Source organism: Peromyscus eremicus, chromosome 2, assembly GCF_949786415.1.
Source record: "Peromyscus eremicus chromosome 2, PerEre_H2_v1, whole genome shotgun sequence".
NCBI lineage: Eukaryota > Metazoa > Chordata > Mammalia > Rodentia > Cricetidae > Peromyscus > Peromyscus eremicus.
This window is the reverse complement of record NC_081417.1, coordinates 150,558,868-150,571,627: the sequence shown is the minus strand read 5'-3', so window position 1 is coordinate 150,571,627 and position 12,760 is coordinate 150,558,868. Positions and strand designations below refer to the sequence as shown.

Sequence of the window (12,760 nt, the reverse complement as noted above, 5' to 3'; positions counted from 1 at the left end):
TATCTGACGAGTGGTAAACAGTGTTAAGAGAAATGAGGCCTGTGAGAAGCCAACATGTGTTACTCAGCAGGGCCGTCAGTTGGGAGCCCAAGCTGGTCAGAGGTTACTGTCTACCATGGCCTGGCAACTCTCTCAGAGCTCAGCAACATGGAGGACTCCCTCCACTGTGAGACTTCCTGCTCTCTACCTGCCCTTACTTGGAGAAGGTCTCTAGGCTTCGAGGCCTGACCTTATCTGAAAGCTGTCCCTAAGCCTGGACGCCTGATTTCTCTCTAGTGTGACCCTTGGCACAGTTCCCTACTAGAGCTCCCCCTGCTGCCCATAAGCAACTATGACTTGTACTAGGAACTTTATGACAGGGTGTGCTGTTTAACGCAAAGTAGGTGATGCCTCAGCGTCCCCAGTCTTACATTTATATGCCCCTCTTGTTCTGGAATAAACTAGAGTTGTAACACTTGAACTGTCTCCCGGAGAGCTGTCTCAGAAGCCATCTGACCCTGGTTACTGGCTTCTGTTCCCTCCCCCTTCATGGAATGAAGAAGAACCACAGCTGTCCTTGCTCCAGGCTGAGTATCCCTCCCTAGGAACTAAGTGAAAACACACACAGTAAGCAGGTGCCATTGGAACACCACACAAATGCCTGATTTGCCATATGGCTTTTGAAGACACAAATCATGCTAGAAGAATTACTTTTTCTTTTCTTTTCTTGGGTTGTTTTTTTTTCCCCCCTTTGGTTTTGGTTTTTTGAGACAGGGTTTCTCTGTGTAGCTCTGGCTATCATAGAAATTACTCTGTAGATCAGGCTAGGCTTCAACTCCCAGAGATCTGCCTGCCTCTGCCTCCTGAGTACTGGGATTAAAAGCGGCCACTACCCGGTAACTAGAAGAAATTTCTAAGTCTGACAAACTAAATTCTATTCTTCAATATTGTTGATAATTCAACTCCTTGGAATTCAATATTATTCCAACATCATGGATCATAAGGGCTGTTTCCAGCACCAGGCAGTTACTCCAGGCCAAGCACTGTACTATCAGAAATGCATACACTTTCCCAGTGAACTTACAGCCCCCAAACAGACAGAGATGAAAAGAGTTGGGAATTCTCTGTCAGGAGTTCGTGCAAGTTGGCAGTTCCTTCTCAAATGCTGAGGGCAACAACAGGACAAGAGGCCTAGGGACTCCAGTCCAGAGAAAAGCATTTCGTATCTGCTCTCTAGACGAGTTTAGGCAGAACCAGACTATGAACTTTGAAGCTTCCCTAAATAAACTGGGGGAAGGAGCTGAGCACTGGGCAGGACCAGCTTCAGACAGGGTGGGAAGCTCCCACAGAGGCCAAACACTGAACAACTTGTATTTCCTTCCTGCCAAAATAAATTTCCCTTAATAATAGGCAGGTATTAATACATTTCACAACCATCTTTTTAAACAACAGAAGAAAACTTCAAGGATTCTCTCCAACAGTTTGGGATTCTAAGAATTTCACTTCTTCCAATAGCTTCCTACATTGTATCCCTTTGGAAGAAACTGACAAGCCTCTAAAATACTGCTATCTGCTGAAGTGATCGTTTTCATTTGAATTTTTGTAGATGAAAGTCTCGTTATGTTACCAAGGATAGCCTTAAATTTGCAATCCTCTTGTCTCAGCCTTCTGAGCATCAGGCACTGAAATAATGAACAGTAACAAAAAAACTTTCTAAATAGTTTCAGGTCAAACTTGGAGATCCACTTGACTAAATGGCACTGAGAGAAGGGCGTCCAGAAGAAATCATCCTTTTGTCTGTGGTGCTGGAATCAAAGCCAGGGCCCTCCATGAATAGGCATGTGCTGTACCACTGAGCTGTACCCCTGACCTAGAATCCGCATTTTAAACCATCTCCTCAGGAATCCCTGTGTACATTAAAGATTAGGAAAGACTAACTTTGCCCATGACAAAAAAAATTACCTACTAGATGCAATGACCCATGCCTGGAATCCTAGGCTAATACAGGAGGACTGCCAAGAGTTTACAGTCAAGTTAGGCTAGAGTCCCAAGTCAGCCAGAGCTAGAGAAGTCTTAATAAAACTAAAACAACTCAAGTCTTAATAAAAACAACCAAATTATTATCAAACTATGATATTGCCAAATATGAATCCACATGATCTGGCCCCTTGCTGGTGGGGATGAAAAACATAGTCACCGTGCAGCAGTGTGGCCTGATATGCCGACACTCACACTGTATAACCTGACAATTCTACTCCAAGTGGCAGTGCCAGGAGAACCACTCTCCTCCACACATACCAGGGAACACGAGTAAGAAAAACCATAGCAACATCTGGAATGCAATAAGCCTGGACACAATTCAAATGTACCCCAGTGGAAACAGAGAAGATGAATCAAGCGATACAGCCAAGCACAATAGGTATCACACAGCAGTGTAGTAAGGACTACAGAAACACTACAGACGAATCTTGGCAACAGACATCATATGATGAATATTAAGTGAAAAGTAAAGCACATAATGCCATTCAATGTAAGCTAAAAGTGGTTTAATTTGAGGAGTCTAGATACATGTGAGACTTAAGATTCAAACCACCACCTATCTCAGGAGGGAGGGAATCCTACAGTTACATGTTCAGTCAAGGTCCTAGAATCAGTTTCGGTGATAGGTTTGTAAGGGAAAGCAAGCATGTCTGCTGTGACCTGATGGCCACTTTTAAAGTGCCTTTAATTTTGTATTTCCCCCACCAGACTGGTGAACATGTGTCGCTCTTCTTTTGGTGAGTTCCGTCTACTGGTCTACTATGAGAAGCACTGGGAGCTTGTTTAGCGGTTTTCTTCCTTTCTTTAAACTTCATGACTTGGGGAAAAGGACATCTTTTTCTTTCAATGATCCCAACCACTGCACAGGGGCACACAGAACACCCAAGCAAAACTCTGCCCAGCAGAGAGCAAGAACAAAGCATCCTTCAATGATGAGAGCCACCACATCCCAGGGAAAGTGTAATGCGCTCCTGCCTAGACAGCCACAGTACACACCAACCTGCAGGTTCGGGGACTGTAGGTCGGAAGTTACCAGGGAGTGGTTGAAGTGATAGAGAGCAGCAGCGAAGTCCTCATCTGATGACCCTTAGGACAGAGGAATACAGTTACTCGGGAACTTGGAGCCATAAGTACCCTGCAACAACACCCAGCCTCTCCACTGACCCTTGAGTCCATCTTTGTCCACCTCCTTAATGATGCTGGCCAGGGTAGCCATATGGTGCTCTGAAAGAGACACACTCAGATAGTTCCGGATGAAATTGTTCCGAGAGTTCAGCATGGAAGATGTGATAAAGTTCAGGATGTTGGAAGCCAGACCTAAGAACTAAAAGGAACAGAAAACAACTCAGATCAGGGTCATGGGGTATGAACTTCTACCAACCCTAAATTCAAGGTAGTATTATACAAGCCCAGAAGCTCCCATGCCAAAATTGAAGGCTCCCACTTAATTCTTATAGCAGGACTACATCCATAATGAGAATCAGCTGCACAGAATGGTACACCCACTTGGTGTAGACCTCAAAAAAACACTGTTAGGCAGGACCTCCAAGGTCATCGACTCGGGTTTTTTTCCCTTGTTCCTCCAGAGCCCACCTCAAGACATTACTAGCAACATACTGTAGACTGACGCCTACATCAATGATTATTACACATACATACATCCTCACCTTTCTTTATTATTTAACTGATTTGCCATTATTGTAAAAAACTAATTATTAAATGATTATATATTTTATGCCCATAACCTTTAAATAGGAAACTATAAATACAAGGCTACGTGAAAGAATTGTACATGACTCATTTACTGATAAATTATTAGAATAGGGGCTGAAACATAAAAGATAATCAATAAATATTGGTTGAATCAATAAGTGAGCATTTATGATGCAGCAAACCTATGCTACGGGCTTTGAAAACACTTTCACAAAGCCCTTTGGGGCGGGTGCAATCACTCCCCAACAAGGAGACATTCAGATTCTGGCCCAGAACCATTAAGAGGGAAAAGCAAGCTTCAAATCAACCTCTATCTAAACCTAAAGATTGGGCATTAATAACCATCAGCATTGGAAGCAAGCTGTTCAATAACACATAATTACTCCCTGGAAGTCCTTCACAGAGGCAGATCTAAGTACCAGTTATCCAGCTGAGAACTGCTTTAGCTCAGATTGTCTACTTCTCATCTCAACCACTTGACTGAAGAAATTGCCCTCCTCCCACCGCCAGAACTTCAGAAATCCACTCTTACCAACTCAGGATCTTTGCGACTGGCCAAGATGTTGCCCTTCTCACCAGAGGCCTGTTTACTGGGGCTTTTAACCCGAGGAGAGCTCTCCAGGGGAGGGGGCGGTGGAGGGGGTGGAGGTGCAGCTTTCTCTTTACTGGGAGAGATGGTCTCCTCAAACCACTGCCCCAAAATAGGCTCGCTGTCATCATCTGAAGAGAAAGAGAAAGTCACAAAAATAACCATCTCTGTGAGTGTGAACCTGTTTTCTAAAAGTGTTCAAGTCAAAAGACCACAGGGCATGCTGATGCAGAGGATGGGGACTGATCCTGTCAATCTGCCAAGACAACTAAATGGATACATAAAGTGCTTCCATTTAATGGTACACGAGTTGTAGTGCAGTAAAACTGATTTTTTTTTTACGAGTCCAACAAAAGAAGAGAATCATTTCCTCTTATCTGCCTGTCTGGGAAGAAGCCAAACATTTACAAAAGCAAACTAGTCTCACCAGTTGCACACCCAAGATGCTAAGAATCATACCCTTTGGTGTTTCACACTGTCCCACAAACTTGACCATGAAAAGAAAACTGACAATTATCTCCTCTACTTAAGTCTTCAGCTCTGCCCTATTATCCCTAAGCTACAAATCCATGGTAAAACCAAACCCCTGCCACATGGGCTTTTGACCTGCACAGGGAGGGCAGATGTCCCAGCATGGGTCCACAAAGGAGGAAACATGAGCAACTGAGATGTATTTTGATTCTGGCAGAAATGAAAAGCTACATGGGCTTGGTTGAAAGCAGTATTTATCATTTAGTATTCTACACTCAACTTACTATTTTTAAAAAGGTCTCATGTAGCTCAGGCTGGCCTCTAATTCCCTAAAGTAGTCAATAATGACCTTGAACATCTAACCCTCTTCCTGTCTCCCTAGTGCTGGGATAACAGGTGTGTGCACCACACCTGGTTTACCGGAGTGCCGATCCAACCCAGGGCATCACACACTCTAGGCAAACATTTTTCCAGCATTCCCTGCCCCTCAAGCTACTCTTAAACAGCACATCATCTGAGAACACATATATGCAAAGGCAAACAGGAAGGCGAGACAGAGAAACACAAGGAACTAGAGGGCTATCTCTGGCTACCTTGGCTGCTGTCCTCCTCTGTGCTACTGAAGTCATCCTCATAGTATGTGTTGGAGTCGGTGGAGGCGCTGGCATCACTGCTCATGGAGCCCTTCCTCTGCCGCTGCAGGACACATGCCTAGGGAAACCACAAGGTTGCAGAACAGATGAATCCAAAAACAGAGCTGGGGGCCATTTAATCTCCTTGACGACCTCCAAGTGTCTCTATGTCTCAGTTGCTTTTCAAATCAGGTTTCTCCAAATGCTCCTCCATGTAGGACTCTTACTGCTTTATCTTATATAAGCACTCACAACCAGAGACATGGCCAAGGAATGTAAAGGGACATTCCTGGAGTGTCCACCATGCTTCTGCTTCAGACCTGTCACCACAAGTCACCAAGGGTCAACATATATCTAATACTGGCAATCAATAACTGCTTCCAAGGTTCCAAGAACTATTCTTTTTGTCAAGCTGGGTGCAGTGACAGCATGTGCCTTTACTCCAAGGATGCTGAAACAAGAGGCTCACTTGAGTGCAGGAAGCCCAGCTTAGACAACAGAGAGACCTTGAAAGGGAAGGAAGGAGAGAGGGGTTCCAGGGTAGGTTCCTTTCCAAAACTATTACCACAGTCTGCATTTATAAAAACCATGCCCTTGTCAACCTTACTCCAATTTATGAATGGCTTGGCTCCTACCCACCTTTCTGTATGAAGTTGAAAGTAAAGTCAAGAGCAGGTTTGTCAGCGGGACAGAGTCAATCAGCCGTTGAATCCTTTGTGTGGAGGTGCTCTGGGCCATAATACTCAGGACTGCAGGGGGACCATCTGTCTCCCAGCCCTGAAGATAACAAAACCAGAGGCGCACTAGTTATATTACGCTGGTAAGAAAGAACCCTCACTGATGGCTCCAGCTAAAATCCCAAGTGAACCCCAAACTGATCTGCAGATTCCAAAGAACAGCCTCCTCACATTGTGGAGCGCCTCCACCTGCAGGTCTTGAAACAGAGACGTCAGCAGCTTGATGGCATGGTTTGCCAGGATCACCGAGAGCACCCCAAATCCCTGATGCCTACACAAATGAAAACAGAAACACAGACCTTAAGATCATAAACAAAGAAGCACAACCTCAGAAATGGCACTTATCTCGCCATTCTGGCATCCTAGACCCCTTTGAGGATCTACAACTTTTCCACCAAGCAGGGAATACTACACACAAAAATATCACCCTAGCATGGGACCGACCTAGGCCCTCTGCATGTGGGTGACAGTTATGTAACTTGGTCTGTTTGTGGGGCCCCTAGCAGTAGGATCAGGACCTATCCCTAGTGCATGAACTGTTTTTTTGGAACCTATTCCCCATGCTGAGATGACTTGACCAGCCTTGATGCAGGGACAGAGGTTGGTCCTGCCTCAACTTGATATGACATGCTTTGTTGACTCCCTTGGGAGGCCTTACCCTTTCTGAACGAAGGAGATAGTAGATGGGGAGATAGATCGGAGGTGGGAGGAGGGAATGAGAAGGCAGGAGAGGGGAAACTGGTTAGTATGTAAAATAAATGAAAAAAAAAATAATTAAAAAAAATCCCCCTAGCCCTGCAGCTCATTATCAAAGCCCAGGTATTGACTGTCACAGGATCTAAATGCTTCAGAGTAAGAACTGCTTCCAAATAAAACTATTTCACATCAGTTCAAAACTAATGGATCAAAAATGGTAGTATTTAAATGATAGTTAATTTTTTTTTCTAGATACAGTATTTTAATTATATAGCCCTGGCTGTCCTGGAACTTGCTCTGTAGACCAGGCTGGCCTCAAACTCACTGAGATCCTCCTGCCTCTACTTCCCAAGTGCTGGGATTAAAGGCATGTGCCACCACTGCCAAATTAATAATGTTTTTTGTTTTTGTTTTTGTTTTTGTTTTGTGTGTGTGTGTGTGTGTGTGTGTGTGTTTATTGTTGCTGGATAGTTAAATTTTTAAGGAATTAATTTTTTGAGGGTTAGCAAGATGGATCAGAAGGTAAAGGTGCTTACTAACAAGACTGACAGCCTGAGTGCTATGCCCAGGACCCACAGAGAGTCCAGTCCTCTAAGTTGTTCTCTGACTCCCACAGGTGTACCACTGCACATGCGCACACCACTTTCAACACACATCGCACATGTATACACCACTCCTAACACATACACACTCTCTCTCTCTCTCTCTCTCTCTCTCTCTCTCTCTCTCTCTCTCTCAACTTTTCTAAAATAACTTTTCCCCCTGAGACAGGGTTTCTCTGTGTAGCTCTGGCTGTCCTGGAACTCACTCTGTAGACCAGGCTGCCCTCAAATTTGGAGATCCACCTGAAGAATTTTTTTTTTAAGAGAATGATTTTTTGAGAAAATTGTAAGTACTAACTTTGGGCAGGGAGACGGATCAGCAGGTAAAAGCCTTCATAGGAACATAAGCCACTTATTGTTATGGAAATTTCTTATCTCCCTAGCAGCCCACTGCTGAGTGCCTACCATCTCAACACCCACTTCACAGTCAGTCAGGGAAGCCTGCCCTAGTATCCCCAGCCAAGTCAACTGCCTCTAGTAGTACTCTCCAGATACAAGCTGGCATGTCTGCTTGAGTTTCTACTTAGCTCTTGAGAATTTTTTTTAAAACTCTACCCAGCACCACAGAACCACAGTACAAGCAGAGGAGACATGGAAGCCTAGCATTTAATCTCTTCAATCCCAGGTTCACATACCCAGTTGTGAACTCAACATCTCATAGACAAAGTCCTAGCCATCAGCTAAACTCAGCACAAACAAGAGAAAAATCCTATTCTTCTCTCTTTCTCCAGCCCAGTCTGCTTCTAAGCCTGCATTCCCTAACTCAATACACTATACAACTATGCTCAAGCAAAACAGGTGCGAGCGCACCTATGTGCATGAAGGCCAAAGGTCAACCTTGGATGCCGCTCCTCAGGACAACACTAGCAAGCCACAGGGATCTGCCTGTCTCTGCCTCTCCAGTGCTGGGGCTACAAGAGTCCTCATGACTGCACAACAAGCCTAGTACCAGCTGAATTAGCTCCCTAGCTCCAGACCAAACACTTTTGATGGCACAGTGTGTTCTCTAAAATATTGTGCACCTTAATGAACTTATCTGGGGTCAGAGAACAGAACAGCCATAGATAGACATAGACGCCAGAAAATGGTGGCACACACACCTTTAATCCTAGCATTCCAAAGGCAGAGATCCATCCGGATCTCTGTGAGTTCAAAGCCACACTGGAAACAGCCAGGCATGGTGACACATGCCTTTAATCCCAGGAAGTGATGGCATGGCAGGGAGCAGAAAGGTATATAAGGCGTGAGGACCAGGACCTAGAGCTGGTTAAGCTTTTAGGCTTTTGAGCAGCAGTTCAGCTGAGATCTATTCAGATGAGGACACAGAGGCTTCCAGTTTGAGGAAACGAGATCAGCTGAGGAATTGGTGAGGTGAGGTTAGCTGTAGCTGGTTCTCTCTCTCTGATCTTTCAGCGTTCATCCCAATACCTGGCTCCGGGTTTGTTTTTATTAATAAGACCCCTTTAAGATTTATGCTACAGCACAGAGTCTGCTGATGCTAACACTCATCCTACTCCCAACTCAACCTCAACAATTCCTATCCAAACACAACACAACTCCTGCTAACCACTTGCCCTGGCCTCTTTCTTCACAAGACTTATGACAATCCATAATGGACTTGCTGGTACCGCTGTTTACTATTTCTCCACTTAAAAATCCAAAATGGGTGTGATGGAAGATTCCTATAAAGCCAAGTACTTGGGAGGGTATGCAGAAGGACCAGGAACTTGGGGACATCAGCTATACAGCAAGTGTGAGGCCAGCTGGGCTATTAGAGACCCTGTCTCAAAAAAAAAAAAAAAAAGAGGAAGAGGGACGGGAGAGGCGGCGCAGTAATTAAGAGCTCTGACTGCTCTTACAGAGGACCCAGGTTTGATGGGACCCCAGTACCCATATAACGTAACATCTGTGACTCCAGATCAAGAGGATCTGAAGCCATCTTCTGGGCTCCAGGCATGAATGTGGTGTATGTACAAATAAAGAGAGATGGCTCAGCAATTAAGAGCACTTGTTGCTTTTGCAGAAGATCTAGGTTTGAATCCTAGCACCCACATGGTGAATCACAACCATCCATAATTCCAGTTCCAGAGGATCTGATGCCTTCTTTTGACTTCTGTGGTTACTAAGCATGTGTGTGGTATACATATATGTATGCAGGCAAAACACTCACATACATAAAATAAATCTTAAAAGTAATAATTAAAATTAAGCACTTAAAAGGAATGAAAAGAATAAAATCCAGCAATGCCTCATCATTAGGTAAAGGTACCTGCCACCAAGCCCAATGACCCCAGTTTGACCTCTAGGACCTACATGGTGGAGGGAGAGAGCTGACTTCCATAGTTTGTCTCTGACCTCCACCTGTACGTACCCCTTTGGCACAAACACCCAAGCTCAGACAAATTTAAGGAACCGCCTTGAGCAACACATTACATTCACTGTCATCTCCTTCCCAGCAAGCGCCACTCATCATTTTTTTTTCTTTCTAGACAAGGTCCTATGTAACCCTGGCAGGCCTGGAACTCAGTCTGTACAGCAGATTGGCCTCAAACTCATAGAAGTCAGCCTGCCTCTGCCTCTCGAGTGCTGGGATTAAAGGCATGCGCCATCACCACCCAACATACATCTCATCTTTTGATCTGACCTTGTTGAAAACTCTGAACACACAGGTCAGACACTCTTTCCACCTCTCAATGAGAAGATGAGATCAAAACCAACCATGACCTATCCAGATGCTGGAGCGAGAGGCTGGTTTGAATCCTTGGTACAGAGTGTGTTCAGCATGCACATACCCTGGCTAAATTCTACAGAACCAAAGCAAATAAATAAGCTCTGATGTGAGGTCAGCAGCTCATCACCCCAGTAAAACAGGACAACATGGCACAGCATCCAGGAGTGGAGGTCAGAGGCAGACACATACCCTTTGCCAGGTCCCAGTTTGGGAGAGCCTACTCCCTCTTTCGTACGAGAAAGGATGTCTCTGACTCGGAGGGCAGCCAACGGGTCCTTCTCTTTCCCCTTGTCAGCCAGGGCTGTGGGACTGAGATTCAGTATGAGGAAGAGGCTATTCAGTAGACACCATGCACCCAGCAGCTGGAAGTTCTGGAAGTGCTGGTGAAAAAGGACAAAACCAAACATCAGCGTGGAAATTCACACCCGACAGAAGGTAACTGCAGCCCAGAGGCCTCTTACCTCACCACCAGCACGGCGGGAGCTGCTGATCGCCTGTCCAATCATGTCGTAGATCTCAAGCTGCCCAGGAACAAACGGACATACAGTCTGAGCAGGTCAGGTCGTCATCACAAATCTAAACCCTACTACCTGAGCCAGTTTACTGGAAGAAGTGTAACTGTCATCAGGTCACTCAGTAACCTACTGCCATCAGTTTCTGACCTCATGGGGCACTGCCTGTATCTCAGTGCGTGACATCTTCTTAGCTGTTCCCATATACCCAGTCCTGCATCAGCCAGCTTCCCATCCCAACTAATTCTTTCTATGCACTTATTGCAAAATCTTGTTTGCTACGTCCTGCTTGAAAGTACATCAGCACCCAGTAAGCCCCAAACAGTTTACTGAGTAAATGTCAATCCTTCCTAAGGCTTATGGTTGCCACAAACCTACTGTGTTTTCTACAGGACCAATACAACAAAGAAGGGGGAGCATCTATAGAAGCAAATATGCAGAGTACCTTAGCTGACTCCCTCTCAGAAACACAGTCCAGGGGAGGAGCGTGGAGACTGTAGATGCCCCAAGCCTTTTCTCCATCAAAAAAAAGTAGAACTAGCCACATGCCCACATTTTTAACAGTCAAGGCTTCCATGTCACCAGAGACTTGACTTACACATTTCTGAACAATAGTGGCTGCGTCACTTTCATAGTCATCTTCTTTGGAGCTTGTGGACCCTGTCCGCACTTGCTGGGCACTACCCACATGAAGAATGGCCATGCAGGTGGCTACACTCACACCTGAAAAAGAACAGGCAGAGATTCCAGTCTTGGGGACCTGCCTCAAATCCAAGATACAAAGACAGAACACCCTAGCTGCAAACAATTCCATAATTGGATTTCTCAAAGAACTCCAAAGGGTAAGTGTAAATGCAGTCCTGCCACATGACCCAGCAGCCACACTCCAAGCTACTCACCCAAAGGAGAAAAAACTCACACCCACAAGAACCTGCAGATGAACATTTAATGAAGTTCTATTTGTCACTGCCAACAAGTGGAAGCCAGCAAGATGTCCTTCAAGATGGACAGACAAAGCCAGGCATGGCAATACACACTTACAGCCACAACATTCAGGAGTCTGAGGCAGGAAGACCACAAGCTCAAGTCCTGTCTAGGCTACAGACTGAGTTCAAGGTCAGCATGGGCAACTTGGCTACTTGGTCTCAAAATAAAAATTAAAAAGAAGGGTCTATATATAAACTTAGAAGTATAACACTTAGGCCTAGCATGAGTAAGGCCATTGGCTTAATCCCCAACATTTATCTCTCTCTCTCTCTCTCTCTCTCTCTCTCTCTCTCTCTCTATCTATCTATCTATCTATCTTTCTATCTATCTATCTATCTTTCTTTCTATCTATCTGTCTATCTATCTATCTATCTCCACTGAATTAGCTACAAAGACAGAAGGGCCATGAGGAACTTTAATGGCCACTGCTAAGTCAGAGAAGCCAATGTGAAAAGGGCACATCCTATATAATACTAATGACACAACATTCTAAAGCTAACACTAGGGACAGTAAGAAGTCCAATGGTTAATGAAGGGTGGAGAGGAGTTCAAGATCAAAGGAGCAGCAGAGGTGATGGGAAGTATCTGGGGCAGTGACTATTCTGTCTGCTATGGTAACAGTAAAATATGATGTTATACATTTGTGAGAACCCAGAGCCACACCTACAGAGTGGGAGAGAGCGCAGTAGGGAAAACACTGGCTATGCAAGCATGAGGACCTGAATAAAGATCCCAATACCCATGGAAAGCCTGGCACAGCAGTACATGTCCGTAACCCCCGAGCTAAGGAGAATGGAGACAGGAAGATCCTGGGAGCTCACTGGCCAGCTAGTTTATGAAAAAAAGGAGTTCTGGGTTTACTGGGAGATCCTGTCTCAAAAACTATACAAGTAGACAGAGGAAGACACACTTGATTACAATAACCTCAAGTTCCTACAGACACAAGCTTAGATAAGCACACCCATGTGCACACACAAGGACATACCCACACAGTCCCCCCAACACACACACACACACACACACACACACACACACACACACACACACACAGGACTATGGACTAGTTCATAT

The 12,760-nt window shown here is 45.0% G+C and overlaps 1 protein-coding gene across 7 annotated transcripts in view; it reads right to left on the bottom strand.

Annotated features, from left to right (window-relative positions):
• Positions 1 to 12,760, bottom strand: part of Ubr4 (ubiquitin protein ligase E3 component n-recognin 4) — a 121,876-nt gene that overhangs the window by 94,373 nt on the left and 14,743 nt on the right. For 6 of the 7 annotated variants that reach the window (XM_059255297.1, XM_059255302.1, XM_059255299.1 and 3 more), the window contains exons 9-17: positions 11,301 to 11,425; positions 10,652 to 10,711; positions 10,380 to 10,570; positions 6,333 to 6,432; positions 6,064 to 6,201; positions 5,386 to 5,503; positions 4,265 to 4,452; positions 3,184 to 3,343; positions 3,020 to 3,105 (exon numbers count right to left, since the gene is read on the bottom strand). In XM_059255297.1, coding sequence (XP_059111280.1) covers positions 3,020 to 3,105; positions 3,184 to 3,343; positions 4,265 to 4,452; positions 5,386 to 5,503; positions 6,064 to 6,201; positions 6,333 to 6,432; positions 10,380 to 10,570; positions 10,652 to 10,711; positions 11,301 to 11,425 — 1,166 coding nt within the window. The remainder of the gene's footprint in view (positions 1 to 3,019; positions 3,106 to 3,183; positions 3,344 to 4,264; positions 4,453 to 5,385; positions 5,504 to 6,063; positions 6,202 to 6,332; positions 6,433 to 10,379; positions 10,571 to 10,651; positions 10,712 to 11,300; positions 11,426 to 12,760) is intronic. The other variant, XM_059255300.1, reaches the window with a different exon arrangement.